Below are 22,082 nucleotides of genomic sequence, written 5' to 3' on the forward strand. Positions count from 1 at the left end.
AACCAATCATGCTCCTGGTCTCATATAATTTTTTTTCCTGGGCTAAGTAGCATATGTTGTTTGGTTGTCTGGCTCGCACGTAGAAACTGGTCAGCACGAAACTTAAGCGCCCTCAACCTGGCTCACTAGGAACGTTTAAATTGACCGTTTTTTCAGATGCAGGCTGGGCTTAGTGCAATTTACGATATGAAGAATATGCGAGTTGGGCTTAATGTGGGCAACCAAACTACATGTAGATGATGGTTCGGAGCCTGTATCTAAACGTTCTCATATTATGAGACGGAGGGAGTAACAAACAGATGTGGGCCAGCTGTGTCCCCCAAATTTGAAATACCATCGCGTGTACATATGGCAATACTATGACGTGAACAAATCTTAGAGCCAAAGGACAGCGTAGATATAGCGAGCATCTGAGCTCTTTCGTAATAGCATAGCATACATACTTCATAGTTCAGAATATTCACAGGATGTGCAAGATTTGCATATGGATTTTAAAACAACAAATAACATGTCTTTAACAAAATTAACTCAAAGACCATGCCAAGATTGAATTTCTCATCTTTACAGTAAATTTGGACAGCAGAGATGTTCAGAATATTCATAGGATGTGCAAGACAATCGTAAGTACCATCCTAAATGACATGCTCAGCCTTTGGCTTTTGGATCAGACCTGGAAATCACGAGCACCCACATGCTATCTACTCCCAAGAAACTATAAATCATTTTTTGTTCATATGATGTACTCTGGCTCCAGATTTTATGGCAAAGCATCCAAAAGACGAACCAAGCATCCAAATTTTCTGACACCCGAGATAATGAAGAACTGCAGACCAACAAAGGCAGAGCTCCAAAAGCTAAACGATAACCAGACAAGAACAAATCTACTACTCTAGTAGATATCCTATTACAAGGTCCCACCAGGATCACATTCTGAGTGACAAATTGCATCTTCATGTATATGAAAATAGAGCAATGTGAAGCAGGGAAGAACATGTTGCTTCGTTGACACATTTAAGTTGCTGGCCGCATTCAAAACCAATAATGCTCTTCTCCGGTAGATATAAGCCATGTGAGTTCATCCCTGCAGTGCGAAGTCATCGCCCCCAACGGCATACTACAGTCATAGTTGGCTGCAGAAGCAACGACAAGAACGATGATGAAGCACGCGGACCAGGAGGGGAGATGGAGATGGACCTGCAAGATGGATGATGATGAATGTCTTTTGGTTTCCATTAAATATATAGCAGGAGAACACTTGTAATGCCAGCTTGTAGCCAGTCATGGCGGCGGAGTTTACGAGCATCAACTAATTGCTAAATTTTCCTGCAGACTGCAAACTAATTCATGATGAGCTACTCCAGCTAGGCAAAGGTTTTATTTGGAGATAATTCATGACGAGTAATTACTATCTACATTCACAAATACACAACTTTCTAGAAGGCATTTAGTCAAAGTTATCTTTAGACCGTCATTACATTATAAATACATAGGCATTTACATTGGTCATACTATTGCTAGATTTATGGTAAATTATACTATTGCTAGATTTATGATAAATGTTATCATATTTTTATGCTTTATTTCATTAGTACGAACAATACTGATCGCACCATGATACGAACTTCTAGCAGTAATTAAAATATTATTATACCACCGTATTACTTCTCAGCAACGACATATAAACATATTATGGAAGAAAAGATCCAAACTAACCACTTGAAGAACAGAAATGCCATATTTCTAACAAACCAAGCATCGCATCATAAACACTGTCATTCTTCAACAACAGAAATGCCATATTTCTAACAAACCAAGACTGAATATCGTATCATAAACATTGTCATTCTTCCACAACAGAAATGTCATATTTCAACAAACCAAGACTGAATATCGCATCATAAACACTGTCATTCTTGCTTCTTCATGATGCAACACGAAAGTAAATTTTGACAGCAGGGACAATCAGTAGAAAAACTAAAATAGCATAGATACTTCACAGTTCAGAATAATCACAGAGTGTTCAAGACACAAGCATCATCCGAAATGACATGCTCTACGAATAGTACTAATAAGTAACAGGAATCAAGATAAGGATCAGACCTGGAAATCCCGAGCATCCACATGCTGACTACTCCCAAAAAAGTACAAACATCCAACAAATATATCATTTTTTTCATATGAAGTACTCTGGCTCCAGGTTTTAGGGCAGCACATCCAGAAGATGAACCAATGATTCCAGTTCTCCAAGACTAGCCAACCAAGAGCTAGCACAGCCAGATAATCCTTCTCGCTACAGACCACCAAATGCCGAGCTCCAAAAGCCAAACGCTCATGAGATGAGAGCAAATCTACATCCTGTTACTGATCCCACCAGGATCACATTCGAGCGTGAGAACCATTCTCCTATTTAGTGACCTCCACTACTGCACCACTCAGCTTCAGCGGGGAGCCAGACGGTGGAGAGTCCTGCAAGATATGTACGATGGTTTCTGCAGACAGTGTCTCGTTCAGCACCTTTATTGCCTGGATAAACATCTCTGCTTCAAGCAACTCCTTTGGAGGTTGGTTCTCCAGTCGCGCATGTTTAAACTCACTCTTTATTCCTATAACGTCACAAGAACTATTTGCGGAGGAGATTCTTGATCCACTGGGTACACTACGCTTGCTCCTCTTACGGGTCCACTTCTGTCGATTGCCCTGCTGAAACTGCTGCTTCACATGCCTCACTCCATGCTTGTGTGCATCAGCCTGCCCAGGCTCCACCAGGGCAGCTTCCATGCTGTCCCTCGCATAATCATTCAGCACTATGAATCCACTGGGTACACTACACTTGTTACTGTTACAGGTCTGATTCTGTTGATTGCCCTGCTGAAACTGCTGCTTCACATGCTTCACTCCATGCTTGTGTGTATCAGCGTGCCTAGGCTCTGCCAGGGCAGCCTCCAAGCTGTTCCTCTTGCCCACGCTTGCATCATTATTCAGCACTATGGTCAGCGGTGAGCTCTGTACCACCATGGATTGCTGTTGAACTTGAACAACTGCTGCAGCTTCATCCCCCACCATGGATTGCTGTTGAACTTGAACAACTGCTGCAGCTTCATCCCCCACCATGGATTGTTGTTGAACTTGAACTTGAACAGCTGCTGCAGCTTCATCCCCCACCATGGATTGCTGTTGAACTTGAACAACTGCTGCAGCTTCATCCCCCACCATGGATTGTTGTTGAACTTGAACTTGAACAGCTGCTGCAGCTTCATCCCCCACCATGGATTGCTGTTGAACTTGAACAACTGCTGCAGCTTCATCCCCCACCATGGATTGTTGTTGAACTTGAACTTGAACAGCTGCTGCAGCTTCATCCCCCACCATGGATTGCTGTTGAACTTGAACAACTGCTGCAGCTTCATCCCCAGACTCCACCGGTTTGGACAGGTTGTTGACCACCTGCGGCTGCTGCACCCGGAAGAATCTCGTAATCTTCTTGGGTCTCGTAAATTCCAACCGGATTCTTTCCGTCACATTGTCGACTACCTGCGGTAAGATTCTGTCAAGTTGCACCCGAGCGAGTATTTCCATCCTGTCCTTCAACCCAAACACCTCTGGATGGTTTACCCAAACAAGTCTCAGGAGATGCAACCCAAAGTAAGAATTTTTATCATCCCTCTTTGGCAATTCAAGAATCTCATTCTGTACTAGGTCCCAGATCAGCTCACCCCAGTCGACGTTATGCGCCAACTCCGCCTTCACCTCCCGCATCGCAGCCGACACAATCGACGGCAACATGTCCCTGCCCTGGAACTGCGGGAGGATCCAGATTTCCATGAACTGCAAGGCGGCGGAGGTAACCGTGGACGAGCTCCTTGTGCTCCTCGTCCTGCGCCGTGGAGGGAGCACCTTGTGCTCCGCCGTGGCTTGGAGGGCTGCCGCGCTGAGGAAGGACTTGCGGTCGACACTGACGCGGACGCCCCAGAGGTAGGCGTGGCCGCGGCAGTTCTCCCGGTGGTAGGAGGCGACCAGATCGGAGACGAGGTCGTGCCGGGGGATACCGTCCGGGAGCTGGAGCCGCGCGAAATCGAGGAGGCCGAGGTGGCGGAGGGCGGCCTCCGTGTCGTGGTCGTCGGGCCAGCCACGGAGAGAGGATGGCGGCTGGTAGATGTGGAACTGGGCGGCGGAGACCTCCCCGGACCTGCCGCCGGCGCTGACCATGGGCGGCACTGCCTCTGGGGCTTTCTCGGCGGTGGGGCTCTTCTCGAACCTGCCGCCGGCGCTGACCATGGGCGGCACTGCCTCTAGGATTCTTTCGGCGGTGGTCTTGGGGGTTGGGGCGAGATTGGCTGGGGATTTGGGGGAGTTCTTGCCTGTGCTGCCTGCTCGGGTAGGGGACGGGTCGGAGGCGGGGGAGAGAGAGGGGCAAGGCGTGGGCTTCGGCAACCGCCCGCGCTGTGCTGTGCTGTGCTGCTGAGGATGGGGACGGCGGCTGCGGAGACGGCGGCTGTGGAGATGGATGAGGGAGAGACGAAGGGGCCGTGGGCACTGGGCAAGGAGGTCTCTCACGTCTCCCTTATTTCACCAATCTTCCATTTTTTTTATTTGCCATTAAAAATTTACTAATGAATTATTCAATTTATTTAATTCTTTACAATCGTGTTTTGATATTTTAATTTTTTGCGTACATATTCATAAATGTTCAAACAGCAATTATCCCAGTCATATTTCAAACACTTTCAGCAACGTTTCATGCAAAATTTAATTGTTTATTTATATTCAGTTTGAGAAACTTTTCATACGATGTACTACATTTTTATAAAAATAATATAAGAATATACTCCCTCTGCCCCATAATATAAGAGCGTTTAAACGCTCTTATATTGTGGGACGGAAGCATTTTAACTATTTTATTAATCTTCCAGTCAATTACAGAAACATTTCAAACAAATTCCCACAAAAAACACACATTTTTATAATTATCTGATGGCGGGCGAACGGAGCTTCGGCGTCGTCCAGGGCCGACCCAGTATAGTTGCCCTGATTCAGATCTGGACAACTTCGCTTACTCTCCGTCTAGCGAAGGTGCCAGATCCTTAAAGTAAAGTATCTATCAGCCTAGTGTACCAACCACGTGGTACGACGGGCACTCAAAGACCTGGCGAATGAGGGCCCACCCCACCCAAGAGCGCTTATGTCATATGGGAACTCTCGGCTGGAAACAATCCTTATGGTTTTTATATCTGGTTAGAATAATAAGAAAGAATCAAAGTCCAGGTTGGTTGGTGAGCCTAGTGATAGGAGACTATCTAGGCGGCGGTGATACAGACCTGGTCGGGCCGGTGATGGCGGCTGCACATTGTACTACAATGACCTCCCGCGGTTTCGGAGGTCATTGAAAGGTCTTCGGAGAGAGTTCATCTTCAGACCTGGTGGTTGACTTTGGCGGTGAGATGCAAACTATGGATGAAGACTTGACGCAGAGAGAGGGTTGTGCAGCAATGAGGATACTTCACATGTAGATGCAAGGATCGCGAAAAGTCGTGGCGACAACACATGTGCGCCCTCGATGGTGGTGATGCGAGCAACCTGGTCTCGAGCTCCGGAGTGAAAACCTAGGTCTGACCCGAGTTGGTTGTACCTGGCAATGACGACATTTTTTTATGTTGTTACCTTCTTGAGGCATTGCTTGGATATGCTCAGACTGATTTTTCAGGGTGAAAACCAAGATTCTGGCTTTGATGGTTGGATCCAATGACGACGATGCATGAGCGTCACTTTCTTCCTGGAGGCGTTGCTGTTGGAAAACTTCGTCATCGATGTGATGTCATGAAATGGTTGGTGAGGATATGGTCATTGCTATAGTTTGCTGACTACGAATCTGATCGCTTAGATCCCCCCACCTACATAGCTTTGAATTTATATGACTACTAGGTATCAGTGTGTGTGTATTTGTGATGCTCTCGATTCGATCGTACACTAATTATACATGCAAATGTGTATGATCAAGATCAAGGACTCACCGGAAGATATCACAACACAACTCTAGACACAAATTAAAATAATACAAGCATTATATTACAAGCCAGGGGCTTCGAGGGCTCGAATACATAAGTTCGAATACACAAGAGTCAGCGGAAGCAACAATATCTGAGTACAGACATAAGTTAGACAAGTTTGCCTTAAGAAGGCTAGCACAAAAGTAGCAACGATCGAAAAGGCAAGGCCTCCTGCCTGGGAGCCTCCTAACTACTCCTGGTCGTCGGAGGTCTCCACGTAGTAGTAGGCATCGACGGTGGCATCTGGCTCCTGGGCTCCGACATCTGGTTGCATCAACCGGAAAGAAGAAGAAAGGGGAAAAGGGGGACCAAAGCAACCGTGAGTACTCATCCAAAGTACTCGCAAGCAAGGATCTACGCTACATATGCAACATTATCAAAGGAAGGCTGTATATGTGGACTGGGCTGCAGAAATGCCAGAATAGAGGGGAGAACCTAGTCCTATCGAAGACTAGCATCTTCTGAAAACCACCATCTTGCAGCAACAGGAGGGAGTAGAGTAGCATAAAGTAAAGTAGTAGTGTTATCAACCTCGGCCAGAGATCCTTTCTCGACTCCCTGCGAGAAAGCAATCCCAGAGCCATACTATCCAGTTATCATCACAATCCATTACTCATCACAAGTATCCAGTTCTAGTTGTATCGATCGGGATACAACTCCAAGTGTCCGTTACCGTAGGACAGGCTATTGATAGATGTTTTCTTCCCTGCAGGGGTGCACCAACTTACCCATCACGCTCGATTAACTCCGGCCGGACACACTTTCCTGGGTCATGCCCGGCCTCGGCTAAACAATACGCCGCAACCCGACCTAGGATTAATAGAGAGGCCAGCACGCCGGACTAAACCTATGCCCCCAGGGGTCATGGGCCATCTCCCCGGGAACTCCTGCACGTTGCGTACGCGGCCGGTGAGTAGACCTAGCTACCTTCCTAAAAAGGCAGCAGCTTACCAGTCCAACCCGGCGCGCGCCGCTTAGTCGCTGACGTCTATTAAGCTTCGGCTGATGTATACGACGTAGAACGCCCATACTATGCCCACGTGATGGTTAGTGCTATCAGGCCAGAGGCCCCTCGGATCAAATATCCAAATCGTAGTGGATTATGAACGCGCGGTAACAAGTAGAGACTCACGAAAGATGCGACCCCGTTACCCCGTCTCGAGGACTTGCGGCAAGGGCTAGGAATGCCCGGCCACGCCTCGTAATTATCTCGCGGGCACCCTCCAGGTCAACCCGTCTCCACATCACTCGCAATTAAGCTCGCGCGGGTACCCCTCAGGGCCGACCCGTCTTCAGTAACATGGTTCAGCGTAAAGTCATAGTAACCATAGTAACTGTGTGTCCAAACATCAAGGAGAAAACCTGAGGAATCACCCTTGACGGATTCCACTCGATGTAATCATCAAGGTGAACGCAAGAGGAACCACCCTCTAAGTTCACACTTGAGGGGTTGCACGACAGAGCCGTATCGGAAGTAGTTAAGGCGGAATCACCCTCGATGACCACGACCAAATAGCTACACTACAGGGTAACATCAGAAGTGCTGATGAGGTCTCACCCCCGGCACTCGATAGTAACCCAGTAGTGTCGAGCAACTAAGGGGAAAGTGATGTGCGGTGTCGGGGCCTGGTCTTCGATCCCGTTGATTGGGTCTTCAATGATGAAGCAGGGGCAAAAGGACAAGGTGGGGGTCACCGATGGATCACTAACCAACCTATACTAAGCAGTTTAGGATAAGCAGGTAGGTAACAATAAGCAGGTTACAAAAAAGCAGGCTATGCATCAGAATAGGAGCAATCAATTACAGTAGCAAAATCTAATGCAAGCATGAGAGAATGGAATGGGCGATATCGGGATGATCAAAGGGGGGGCTTGCCTGGTTGCTCTGGCAACAAGGGGTCATCGTCGACGTAGTCGATCACAGGGGCGGCATCGGTCTCGGGGTCTACCGGAGAGAAGAGGGGGAAGAAACAGTAAATATAAAGCAAGGATAGCATCACAAAGTATAACATGGCAATAAGCTGTGCCAGGTGTGACCTAACGTATAGCTACACGATATAGGTGAAGGGGGAATTCAACCGGGAATGTAATCCCGGTTCCGGACCTGTGTCAGACAGATGACCGGAGGGGGAAAGTTCCATGTTCAGCATGCTAGGGGCATGTGACAGATGAACGGACCGCGTAATCGGATTCGTTGGATTTTTCTGAGCTACTTTCATTTAGAAAACATTTTCATCCGAGCTACGGTTTATTTTCTATGAAATTTCAAAGATTAAACCATATTCTGGATTTATTTACATTAACAAAAAAGATAAAATGATGTCAGCATGACGTGCTGATGATGTCAGCAGTCAACAGACTCGCTGACCAGGTCAAACTGACCTGTGGGTCCAGTGGGACCCACATGTCAGCCTCTGTTAGTCTAACAGTATATTAAACTAACTAATCTAGGTTAATTATCTACTGGACCCCACCTGTCATAGACTAATTAGCTAAACTAATTAGTTTTCATTATTAAAACATTTTAATTAAACGATTAAGCGGTGGGGCCCACACGTTAGTGGCTGGGGTTGCCCAGTCAGCAGTTGACTGGGTCAACCCGGTCAACAGGGGCCCATGGGGCCCGTTGGCAGTGACCCTGGGGGTGGCCCCAGGTCGGCCACGTCGGCGGCCGGCGCCGGAGTTGCTCCGGCGGGCCTGCGCGCGGCGACTGAACGCCGGTGAGCGCTGGAATCACGCTGTAGTTCCCCGTTTTGCACGTTCTTGGTCGCGTTTGAACGGGCAGAACGCGTCGCGTCGATCTGTGGCATCGGTTAGTGCGGGGGCGACCGGAATCATGGACGGCGACGAGGTCCGCGGTGGCGAGTTTTCGGGCGACGACGCAAACGGCGATGCAGCCCATAGTAGTCCAAACTAAAGCTTCGGGCGTGCTCTACGTGCGCGCGAGGACAACGGACACAGGCCCTTGACCAAAAGGTCACCGGAGACGCGCCGGCGACCAAACGAGGCGACGGTGGTTCGGGCTTCGTCGGGGTAGTGGCTACGGGCGGCTAGAGAGGGCAGGGGACGGCGCGTTCGGCGCAGGAGCTCACCGCGGGAGTGTGGGGTCTAGGCAGAGGGCTCGGGGAGGTCCGATGAAGTAGATCGGCCGCGAGGTCGTGTATTGGCCGTCGAGGAGGAAGACGAAGGGGATCTGGCGCTGGGGTGGCTCCCGCCTTGAGGTCGTTGGTGCGGACGAAGCAGAAGACGGTCGTGGGGCTCGTGGACACATCGGGGCGGCGAGGAGGGCACGGTGGCCACGGTGGCGCAGCAACGCGGCGGCGACAGTGCGTCGGGGCGAGGTGAATCTGGAGAAGGGGGCGAGGCCAGAGGAAGAGAGGGGAGAGGGGGCGTCCAGGGGGAGTGAGCGGGTGCGGGGAGCCCGAGGGGTCGAGGGGACGTCGCCCTTATCCCTTCCCCGACGGGGACGGCGACAGGGTTCGGTGGCGACCGGCGAGTGCGGTCGCTGGGTCGGGTGAACAGAGAGGAGGGGGGCGACCGGGGGAGGTGGGCTGCTGGGTTGGGCCGCCCAGATGACTAAGGCCCAGGGGGTCCAGTTTTTTTCTTTTCTTTCACTTTTGCTCTTTTCTTTTTACAGAAAAAGCATGGTAATATTTGGGCTGCCAAAAGGATTTTGTAAAATGTGGGACTTGGCCACATAATTACATTGCAATAGTTAGCACTACCACAAAAAGGTTGTGAGGCTTTTGACATAGTTTGAAATTTTTACAAAGTAAAAAGCCATTTAAACTATTGTTTTAGCCACTGCTTTAATTGCTTTAGGCCATTTAAACACCTTGCAAAAATGTTGGTTCACCACCAATATTAACAAATGGCCATTTGCCACAAGATGAACATTTTAGATCTCATGTCTGACAAATAAGAGTTTTTTTACTTTAGATTGGATTTGAATTTGAATCGGTGATTTGGATCAAGTGAAGATTAGCAATAGTAACAATGATGACAAGGCATCATTAGAAGGGGATGACTGTAGCATGATTCTTGGGGTGTTACAAATCTCCTCCACTACAAGAAATCTTGTCCCGAGATTTAAGGGGTGGAGTAAGGGGAAAGACTCGGGAAAGACGGAGTTCAACACAAGATAGGTACCTGGGGCTATCTCAATGAATGTGGCATAGAGGCATCTCTCGAGTTGAAATTCAAGAAAGTCATCGAGAGCAAGGTGAGGTGCAATAAGAAGCTCCAACCGGGTAGGCAATTGTTTGTTGCCTAAAACAGAGGGTGAAAGGGGTTCAGAGCAATGGGAATAAGTATTGCGTCTGATACCAGAATAGACCACTAGGAAGGTGGCTCGTGATTTACATACGAAGCCAAGTGCGAGGAACAATTTTGGAAAACAGGGATGTATAGGAGAGTCAGGTTTCGATCCCGTGGAACTGTGGGTTATGGGCCCACCATGTGGGTTAAAAGCAGGAAGACGCTAACACCTCGAACGGTCATGATAGCAAGACAGGCCAGAGGATAGCCTGTTAGTTATGTTGGCAACAAAGTTTGGTACCAAGGGCGTGGGACGAAGAGAACCATTTTCCTGCTCGTTGAACGAGGCAGGCCAATAGGCTAAGTTCTCATCCATCGATGGTTACCGGAATGTCATCAACTATAGTAATAGGGTCTTACTGACAAGGTTGTACATCAGGGTATTTTATAAGCAGGGAATTATTTCTGCTTATATCATATAGATCACAAGAAGGTTAAACAACCTAATGGAAGGAAAAAAAGAAATTATCAGATTAATCAGACCAATGGAAAGGAAAATGTGTTTACACACAAAAATTGGGAGTAAATCCTTCCCAAGGGGAAGCGGAGCAGGATATACATGATATGACAACAAGTTCAAAAGCATTTAGATAAAGGGGGCGAGGGAAGAATCATGATATTACCCATACAACGATGTTTGCATAATAAATCAAGAAACATTCGACAATGTGCTTCCAATGTTCTTGTTGATTGTCGGAATACCTCAGTCATGCTTCGAGGTAGCATTAACATGGTGTTCCAAGTAGGGGTTGGAATTGAAGATCACAAGAAATACTCAAGGAACAATTGCAGGAATAGCAAGGAGTCCAATAACCAAGACATGATCAAACATGTGTTGGAAAAAAAGACAAGGGGGTTGTCGATGACAACTCAAATCATCGAAGATCAAGGATGATATTTCTTATCCGAATTTGATTGATATGCTGGAAGAGCTCAGAATGTTGACGAGCACGGCACAATTATCAAGAGATTTCAGGAAGATGTAACCGATCGGCGATGACATCAAGTCAAAGGAATGATGAAGCAAAAATTTATTGGAACCACGGGTACAACACAAACTCGAAAGCAAGCTTGCTGTTCAAGGCGAAATGGTATAACGAGGAAAATCGACATAAGCTTAGCTCTTCGTCGAAAATTCTGTTCCGGGAAGAAGGACCAGGTAGCACAGTTAAAATTTAGCACGATAATGATATAGCCGATCATGCTAGGAGTGACTTGAAGGATTATTAAACTCGTAAGCAACGAAAATAGCTTAGAGTTATTGAATCGGAGTGTGGTATCGATTCACTTATCGGTGTTCTCGAGTGACTAATAACTCAGAACCCGGGGCAATCTGAAATTGCTGAGGAGCAATACCAGGTGAAGACTCATAGGAAGCAACACAGTTCTGTGTTATTCTCGAGATACCAGAGGGTAATACTTGAAGGAAGGTCAAGATAGAGGTTGCGAAGATGCATTGATCTGCACAAGACAAGTGCTTTAACTTGTCCGAGAAATAGAATCAAAGGGGAACAATCATGGTCAGAACCATGGTTGCAAAGTATCAATTCATAGATACAAGATGAGCTTGTACCAGAGAAATAATTATTTTTACGAGCAGCTTCCATGATAAGTTCTACATCAGGTCCATGGGCATGAACACAAAGGTTCAAGGTCAACTCCCACTTCTTCAATGCATAACCTTTCATTCACTCCTCGTTTTCGAAGAAATCATAGAGTAGAAGATTTATTTGGCGAAGTACCAGAAGAGTAAGACTCGTGAGAACTCTCGGGTTCACACGGATTATGGAAGGCATAAGTTCAACCCATCGGGGCATTTTTACGAATATATACAACCATCAACCAAGCAGAAGATACGAGTTCGAAAGCAGAGTATCGAAGTCAAAGCAGATGATACAATTTACCGAAGGTATTATGTATCAGGGGAAAACTCACAAGATTTTGGATGTGAAGGACACTGACGGATATCAACCTAGCACTGGATCTGGCGATTCACGACAGAGTTGATGGGAGTATCGGTAATCAATCAGATTAAGAAGGGGATGCAAAGGCATCGGCTCATAGAAACCGTATGAACGATTCGATGCTTGGGTACAAAGGAATTATGATTTCAAGACGACGGATCAGAAGCAGAGGCTCTGATCAAAAGATGAGTAAGTTGAATAGACTTAGAGTTGCACCCGATCAAATCTGGATTGGGCAAGAACCAGCTCATATCTGGAACGATGTCTGAGCCGGAAAGAAAATTTCCAAGGATTAATTGATGATTGCGAGTATTCGCTCACACGTTGAATCCATAGGAACAGAGTGACAAACACAAAGAATTTTAAAGAATATTGCTAGACATATGGAATTAATCCTAATGCAAGCAGGTAGGGGTGGGCATAAAAACCGACAAACCAAAAACCGAACCGAAGCCGAAACCAAATAAACCGAATTTTCAGTTTTTTCTACTGTCACAAAGAATTTCGGTTTTCATGTCCACTAACCGAACAAAATTCGGTAGGTTCAGTTTTTATCTCGGTTAACCGAAGAAAAACCGAATAACACGACTCAGTGTAACGAACAACGCAAAAGACGGCGCAGACAAAGCCGCGCAGGCGCTCAGCAACGACTCGCGGGAGTCACGCGCCCATGATCGAGCACAGGATCGACCGCCACCAAACACAACCTGGACAACATGCATGCAAGGCCCAACTCACGTGGGCTCTTTTGTAAAGGCTGTGCGTGCCCGCGCGTGCAGCATGCGAACGGCTGACCACGCGCCTGTGCCATTTGACTCATTTAGTCCCACCTCGCCCGACTAATGTGTTGAGGCAGATTTTTTGCCTATATAACAGGGTGCCGTTGCAGCACTCTAGGCACAGATACTTAAACTGTGGTGCTTCGGTTTAAAACCGAAAACCGCACCGAATATTTGGTTAACCGAATTTTCAGTTGCCATTTTTGGTTTTGTGTTTTCCTAACCGAATTTAATGAAAAACCGATTGGTAGAAACCGAAATTTCGGTTTATACCGAACGCCCACCCCTACAAGCAGGCAAGGAGAATCAAGAGCAACAGGCTGCAGAGGATTTTTGGAAGATCAGATAGTATTTCGAAGACACATAATCAACAGGGGAGAAACAAATCCTCGGTGTGGGTGAGGATTAACTTGTAGGCGTATTCAGGTGACAAGGAACTTCAAGGCAGTAGGCACAAAGTATTCTCGGAACAATAGGGAGCATTTCCGGGTATCTTGTAGGAACAAGAGCAACTGGGGACGAATGTAAGAATGGAAAGTGTATGTAGTTATCCATAGGGGTATTTCAATGGAAGGGAATTGAAAAAGCAATGGGCACAAAGTCTCGAGAGAACATCGGAGAGTATCTTCGAAATCCTTCTGTGCATCAAGTAATCATCTGGAGTAAGGGGCTCTCCGGGTGGAAGTAGTTACGAGATCCTAATGTTAGAGTTAGCAAAATCGTTTAACCTGAATGGAAGAGAGAGCAGAGTCCCAGAGTATAGACGAGGAATAAAAGATCCTAATACCACCCAATTGGCGACGTGGGCCCGTAAGCCACACAGCCAAGTTAGTAAAACGGTTTTCGGTTTCTAGACTCAACTTCGGCCAAGGAGTTGGAAAGGGGGATCCTACAGGCAGTCGGCTCTGATACCAACTTGTGACGCCCTCGATTCAATCATACACTAATCATACACGCAAATGTGTACGATCAAGATCAAGGACTCACGGGAAGATATCACAACACAACTCTAGACACAAATTAAAATAATACAAGCATTATATTACAAGCCAGGGGCCTCGAGGGCTCGAATACATAAGCTCGAATACACAAGAGTCAGCGGAAGCAACAATATCTGAGTACAGACATAAGTTAGACAAGTTTGCCTTAAGAAGGCTAGCACAAAAGTAGCAACTATCGAAAAGGCAAGGCCTCCTGCCCAGGAGCCTCCTAACTACTCCTGGTCGTCGGCGCTCTCCACATAGTAGTAGGCATCGACGGTGGCATCTGGCTCCTGGGCTCCGACATCTGGTTGCATCAACCGGAAAGAAGAAGAAAGGGGAAAAGGGGGAGCAAAGCAACCGTGAGTACTCATCCAAAGTACTCGCAAGCAAGGATCTATGCTACATATGCAACATTATCAAAGGAAGGCTGGATATGTGGACTGGGCTGCAGAAATGTCAGAATAGAGGGGAGAACCTAGTCCTATCGAAGACTAGCATCTTCTGAAAACCACCATCTTGCAGCAACAGGAGGGAGTAGAGTAGCATAAAGTAAAGTAGTAGTAGTGTTATCAACCTCGGCCAGAGATCCTTTCTCGACTCCCTGCGAGAAAGCAACCCCAGAGTCATACTATCCAGTTATCATCACAATCCATTACTCATCACAAGTATCCAGTTCTAGTTGTATCGATCGGGATACAACTCCAAGTGTCCGTTACCGTAGGATAGGCTATCGATAGATGTTTTCTTCCCTGCAGGGGTGCACCAACTTACCCACCACGCTCGATTAACTCCGGCCAGACACACTTTTCCTGGGTCATGCCCGGCCTCGGCCAATTCCGCCGCAACCCGACCTAGGATTAATAGAGAGGCCAGCACGCCGGACTAAACCTATGCCCCCAGGGGTCATGGGACATCTCCCCGGGAACTCCTGCACGTTGCGTACGCGGCCGGTGAGCAGACCTAGCTACCTCCCTAAAAAGGCGGGAGCTTACCAGTCCAACCCGGCGCGCGCCGCTCAGTCGCTGACGTCTATTAAGCTTCGGCTGATGTATACGACGCAAAACGCCCATACTATGCCCACGTGATGGTTAGTGCTATCAGGCCAGAGGCCCCTCAGATCAAATATCCAAATCGTAGTGGATTAGGAACGCGTGGTAACAAGAAGAAACTCACGAAAGATGTGACCCCGTTGCCCTGTCTCGAGGACTTGCGGCAAGGGCTAGGAATGCCCGGCCACGCCTCGTAATTATCTCGCGGGCACCCTCCAGGTCAACCCGTCTCCACATCACTCGCAATTAAGCTCGCGCAGGTACCCCTCAGGGCCGACCCGTCTTCAGTAACATGGTTCAGCGTAAAGTCATAGTAACCATAGTAACTGTGTGTCCAAACATCAAGGAGAAAACCTGAGGAATCACCCTTGACGGATTCCACTCGATGTAATCATCAAGGTGAACGCAAGAGGAACCACCCTCGAAGTTCACACTTGAGGGGTTGCACGACAGAGCCGTATCGGAAGTGGTTAAGGCGGAATCACCCTCGATGACCAGGACCGAATAGCTACACTACAGGGTAACATCAAAAGTGCTGATGAGGTCTCACCCCCGGCACTCGATAGTAACCCAGTAGTGTCGAGCAACTAAGGGGAAAGTGATGTGCGGTGTCGGGGCCTGGTCTTCGATCCCGTTGATCGGGTCTTCAATGATGAAGCAGGGGCAACAAGGAAAAGGTGGGGGTCACTGATGGATCACTAACCAACCTATACTAAGCAGTTTAGGATAAGCAGGTAGGTAACAATAAGCAGGTTACAAAAGCAGGCTATGCATCAGAATAGGAGAAATCAATTACAGTAGCAAAATCTAATGCAAGCATGAGAGAATGGAATGAGCGATATCGGAATGATCAAAGGGGGGCTTGCCTGGTTGCTTTGGCAGGAAGGGGTCGTCGTCGACGTAGTCGATCACAGGGGCAGCATCGGTCTCGGGGTCTACCAGAGAGAAGAGGGGGAAGAAACAGTAAATATAAACCAAGCATAGCATCACAAAGCATAACATGGCAATAAGCTATGCTGGGTGTGACCTAACGTATGGCTACACGATATAGGTGAAGGGGGAATTCAACCGGGAATGTAATCCCGGTTTCGGACCTGTGTCAGACAGATGACCGGAGGGGGAAAGTTCCATGTTCAGCATGCTAGGGGCATGCGACAGATGAACGGACCGCGTAATCAGATTCGTTGGATTTTTCTGAGCAACTTTCATATAGAAAACATTTTCATCCGAGTTACGGTTTATTTTCTATGAATTTTCAAAGATTAAACCATATTCTGGATTTATTTACATTAACAAAAAAGATAAAATGATGTCAGCATGACGTGCTGATGACGTCAGCAGTCAACAGACTCGCTGACCAGGTCACACTGACCTGTGGGTCCAGTGGGACCCACATGTCAGCCTCTGTTAGTCTAACAGTATATTAAACTAACTAATCTAGGTTAATTATCTACTGGACCCCACTTGTCATAGACTAATTAGCTAAAATAATTAGTTTTAATTATTAAAACATTTTAATTAGAGGATTAAGCGGTGGGGCCCGCACGTTAGTGGCTGGGGTTGCCCAGTCAGCAGTTGACTGGGTCAACCTGGTAATAGGGGCCCATGGGGCCCGCTGGCAATGACCCTGGGGGTGGCCCCAGGTCGGCCACGTCGGCGGCCGGCGCCGGAGTTGCTCCGGCGGGCCTGCGCGCGGCGACTGAACGCCGGCGAGCGCCGGAATCACGCTGTAGTGCCCTGTTTTGTGCGTTCTTGGTCGCGTTCGAACGGGCAGAACGCACCGCGTCGATCTGTGGCATCGGTTGGTGCGGGGGCGATCGGAATCGTGGACGGCGACGAGGTCCGCGGTGGCGAGTTTTCGGGCGATGACGCAAACGGCGATGTAGCCCATAGTAGTCCAAACTAAAGCTTCGGGCGTGCTCTACGCGCGCGCGAGGACAACGGACACAGGCCCTTGACCAGAAGGTCACCGGAGACGCGCCGACGACCAAACGAGGCGTCGGTGGTTCGGGCTTCGTCGGGGTAGTGACTACGGGCGGCTAGAGAGGGCATGGGACGGCGCGTTCGGCGCAGGAGCTCACCGCGGGAGCGTGGGGTCTAGGCAGAGGGCTCGGGGAGGTCCGGTGAAGTAGATCGGCCGCGAGGTCGTGTGGTGGCCGTCGAGGAGGAAGACGAAGGGGATCCGGCGCTGGGTGGCTCCCGCCTTGAGGTCGTTGGTGCAGACGAAGCAGAAGACGATCGTGGGGCTCGTGGACACATCGGGGCGGCGAGGAGGGCACGGTGGCCGCGGTGGCGCAGCAACGCGGCGGCGACAGTGCGTCGGGGCGAGGTGAATCTGGAGAAGGGGGCGAGGCCAGAGGGAGAGAGGGGAGAGGGGGCGTCCAGGGGGAGTGAGTGGGTGCGGGGAGCCCGAGGGGTCGAGGGGACGTCACCCTTATCCCTTCCCCGACGGGGACGGCGACAGGGTTCGGTGGCGACCGGTGAGCGCGGTCGCTGGGTCGGGTGAACAGAGAGGAGGGAGGCGACCGGGGGAGGTGGGCTGCTGGGTTGGGCCGCCCAGATGACTAAGGCCCAGGGGGGTCAGGTTTTTTTTTCTTTTCTTTTTACAGAAAAAGCATGGTAATATTTGGGCTGCCAAAAGGATTTTGTAAAATGTGGGACTTGGCCACATAATTACATTGCAATAGTTAGCACTGCCACAAAAAGGTTGTGAGGCTTTTGAAATAGTTTGAAATTTTTACAAAGTAAAAAGCCATTTAAACTATTGTCTTAGCCACTGCTTTAATTGCTTTAGGCCATTTAAACACCTTGCAAAAATGTTGGTTCACCACCAATATTAACAAATGACTATTTGCCACAAGACGAACATTTTAGGTCTCATGTCTGACAAATAAGAGTTTTTGACTTTAGATTGGATTTGAATTTGAATCGGTGATTTGGATCAAGTGAAGGTTAGCAACAGTAACAATGATGACAAGGCATCATTAGAAGGGGATTACTGTAGCATGATTCTCGGGGTGTTACAGTATTGGTATTGGTTGTGTACATCTTCGTTATGCAGAGGCCGGGTGTGGGCTCATTATGTTTGTATCCTCTTGATGCTCTATTTTAAGCTAATAAAATCCATCCTTTGTCGAAAAAAGCAAACTTATGAGAGAGAGGTGAGTGAGCTTAAGAATGAGAATGAGGAAGTGAACCTGCAGAAAAGAAGCCTATTGATGATGTGAGTAAACTATTTGATTGGCAAGAGAGGCACGTACATGAGATGCACCAATAGAAGAGATGAAACGAGAATAGTGAGATGTGGACGAAGGAAGAGCTCTAGAGGGCAAACATGAAGATTGACAAGGGCATGCGGCAACAGAATATTAACTACAAGGAGCTAAGGAGCATTCATATCTCTCAAACACGTGACACATTATGGGAATCTAAAGAAGGAGACAGATGATATCAAATAGGATATAGATTTGCTTTAAGGAGGAGATGAAGAAGAGAGAATTCACCATTGCTAACCTGCTAAAAGTTGGGATATGGGAGTAAGGACAAGCTTCTCAAGATCAAGGCCATCTGAGGTGAATTAACTTTCTCGATCCAATAGTTTTTTTTTAAATGTATGAATCCAATAGTTAGCTATGTTAAGTAGTATTTGGCCTGAGAACTACATAGTTGGTCTGGGAACCTAGTGATGCTGCTTGTATAATTTGAAAATGATGATACTAGTTGTATATTCTGCAAACCTGGTTATGTTAGTGGTAATGGTCTAAGCTCGTAGACTGTTATATTAAGTGTTGACTACCATGTTAAGTACTGAACCAGTTAATGTACTATGGGTAATGAAGCCAGGATGATGTGATGTTTGATCTTGTGATGTTGATGCTTACATGGGGCAAGAAGCAAATCTTTCAAGGGAAATGAATTGATCATGTCCCTTCCCCTCATATCAGTGGTGAATCTAAAAGGAAAATGGAGGGTGGGATCAAAGATTATGCCGAGAAAACTAAACGTTCTTTCAAAGGAAAATCGGTTATCTCCCAATCATTTTGTGCAAATATACTAAAATTTCCACAGATTACTACTGAAAACATGTAGCATTTACCATATTTTTTTGTATTTTTGAAAAATATCAAATTTGAAACCAAAATTTGAATATGTTTTGCAAAATAAGCTCTCATTTGTTGTATAGAGGGGATTGTGTCAGAAATCCAATTTGGCTCCCGGAAGCACATGCTCCTGCATGCAAAAAATGATTTTTGAAATATATTAAAAAAACAACAATTTTTTTATGTATTCATAGTCACATCCAAATGCTACCTACAAAGTTTTAGGCAAAAAGGCTAAACATTTTGGCATGTGCAAAAAAAAAACAAATTGAAACACCAAATGTTACCCCAAAATGCCACCCTAAATTTGGTTTTTTCACCAACGAAACACTATAGCTTCGTTTCACATGAAAATTGTCAAGCATGCTTGCGACACTAACACGAACATCCACAAAAAATTCAGTATGTTTTGAAAACATTTTATCACTTTTTTTAAGTTACTGTTAATCTGGGAGCAAATGTTCCCGGGAGCCAAAACGCCGCCCCCGGATTGTGTTCTCCATGGGGGTAGTGTTGGATTCATAAACAGTAGGGGGGCATATTTTAAGTCTTCTTTATCTTCATTCCTACAAATAATCAAACAAGACGTAAATTAGTTTGTGATAACCAGAACCAACTAGTAGCTACTGACTAGAACTTCACCCGCAAAAAAAGCTATTGACTAGAACTAAACTAGCTAAAGCGTACACCATATAATGACTGACATTTGACGACACAAAAGCACACTGCAGCACAGGACTAAACAATCAACAAAAAAAAACAAGAATGAAGAAAATGGAGAGAAAAGAAGAAATCTGCCAGCATGAAGGGGATCCTCGGCTGCCTGGGCGATGGGCGACAGCTAGGCGGTGAAGGATCTGGCAAGCACTGAAGGGCCTAGGCGACGAGCTGCCATTTTCTCCGTGCTGGCTCCCTCGGTGGGCGGCGATCTCGGAGCCTCGGATAGTATGGTAGGTCTGCGTTGTGTGTTGCCACCATGCCGGTCTCCGGCCGCCGCCACCGAACTGGTCCGGCGACTAGGTCGCGGAGAGAGCGTGCGGGCTGCCTCCATGCATCGCTAGTCGCTACACAACTCGCGCGCATGAGGGGGAGCTCCTAGTCGGCGCTTCGAGCGCTGGATGCCGTACCAGCGCTCACGCGCGCGATCTCGTTTGCCGGACCATTAGCAAGGTGCTTGCGTCGCTCGATTGGTCGCTACAAGATCGATCCTCGCTCGCTCGGCTCCACTATATTTTATCTTTAACCCTGTTGACCGTGGACTTCTCAAAATTTATTTTTTTATTCGAATTTGGAAAAAGTTCATCAATTTTTGGAAAAATCATCGAATTTGAAAAAAATCATCAAATTTTAAAAAGTTCATCAATTTTGAAAAATAGTTCAACAAATTTTGAAAAAAATTCATCAACTTGGGAGAAAGTTCAAGGGTTTTTGAAAAAAGTTTGTCGTTGAAGAAAAAGTTTATCAATTTAAAATTGCGCATTTTAAGAAAAAGAAATAAATAAAAAAGAAAAGGAACAGAAAAAAGAAAAAGAAAAAGAAACACGAACCGGGGAAAGAATAAAAGAATAAAAGAACAAAAGAAGTTACTATGCATAGGTCTCCGATGTTCCCGGGGAAAGAATAAAAGAATAAAAGTACATGTCTCGAGTTCGATATGTTACCAACGCTCCATTTTTGCACTTTCAACGGATATAAGAAAAACGCAAAATGGGCCGACCCAGGTCGCGGCTAAGGTGTGCACTTTATGCGCCCGTTTGCAAAATGATCTAAAGCGTCAAATAGGAACCGCCCACGGCGACTATTTCTGGCTTTAAGCAAGACGGTAGTTTGCTCTCGCTGAAGGTTTTCCCTCTATCGCGTTGCGTTGGGCTGGACCATTCGCGCGCGTAGGAAGTAATAATAGCAGATTCTCAGAAAAATAGTTAGTAAAAATAACACAGGACATGGAAGAAAATGAATCGCAGCCGGGGATCAAACCTGGGTTTCCTAGATCCAAGATAGCGACGCTAGTCACTCCGCTCTGTGTTGAGTTCGTGATGTACTGTAGGACGCGGCCTTCTAAATGTAAAAGAGCCGATTTCCTTCATCGTCTTTTCTGTCTTATTTAGTTTTCACCATGTTTTTTTTTTCATTTTCTGTTGTTTCTTTTCTTTTCCCATTTTTTGCATTTGCTTCTTCAATTTATTTTGTTTTTCATTTCTTGAGTTTTTTTGTATATGTCAAAAACATTTTTCTAATACAAGTTTAATTTTTTAAATCCAAATTTAACATTTTTTATTTCTGGTCAACATTTTTTCTATACATGTTTTCAACATTTTTCAAATGCTAGATTAACATTTTTTAAATACAAGATTAACATTTTTTGAATATATGGTCAACATTTTTTCCTTTGGTTTATTTTGTTTCCTTTTGTTTTTCATTCTACATTCTTATATACTTGCACAGCATTTTTATATACATGAACAACAATTTTTTAAATACTTGTTCAACATTTTTTCAAATACTTGATTAACATTTTTCAAATGTTTTTTGAAGATTTTTTTTTGTAATATATATAGTGTTACTATTCATCACCCAGGGTGCAGAATAAGTTATTCTTCACCCGAGGTAATCTTACGATCATTTCATAATTAAATTACGTTTGAAATTCAAATAGTTACATTTCTATTGATTTACTACGCAAAATTTGACATAAGAAAATAAAAATATAGGTCATAAGACAAGAAAATTTACAGTTTATGTGTATTTTAGACTATGTTTTTACGTTTGTAATTTTATATAACATAAAATATTTTTTACGGCGATTATATATTTCTTACGGTCTCTTTTTGCGTCAGAAATAAGAC

At 46.2% G+C, this 22,082-nt stretch overlaps 1 protein-coding gene across 1 annotated transcript; it reads right to left on the reverse strand.

Moving 5' to 3' along the window:
• Positions 1-531: 531 nt before the first annotated feature.
• Positions 532-4,552, reverse strand: LOC125521444 (uncharacterized). The gene is made up of 2 exons (XM_048686497.2): positions 2,101-4,552; positions 532-1,194 (listed from the first exon to the last, which is right to left on the reverse strand). The coding sequence occupies exon 1, from the start codon at positions 4,273-4,275 to the stop codon at positions 2,404-2,406; it is 1,872 nt and encodes a 623-aa protein (XP_048542454.2). The 5' UTR covers positions 4,276-4,552; the 3' UTR covers positions 532-1,194; positions 2,101-2,403.
• Between the last annotated feature and the right edge of the window lie 17,530 nt (positions 4,553-22,082).

The sequence above is a fragment of the Triticum urartu genome, chromosome 7A (assembly GCF_056163025.1).
Source record: "Triticum urartu cultivar PI428250 chromosome 7A, HENAU_Tu73, whole genome shotgun sequence".
Classification (NCBI taxonomy): Eukaryota; Viridiplantae; Streptophyta; class Magnoliopsida; order Poales; family Poaceae; genus Triticum; species Triticum urartu.

Excerpts from the sequence above, each read along its gene's own strand:
- LOC125521444 (XM_048686497.2), bottom strand. The coding sequence starts at position 4,275 with ATGGTCAGCGCCGGCGGCAGGTTCGAGAAGAGCCCCACCGCCGAGAAA.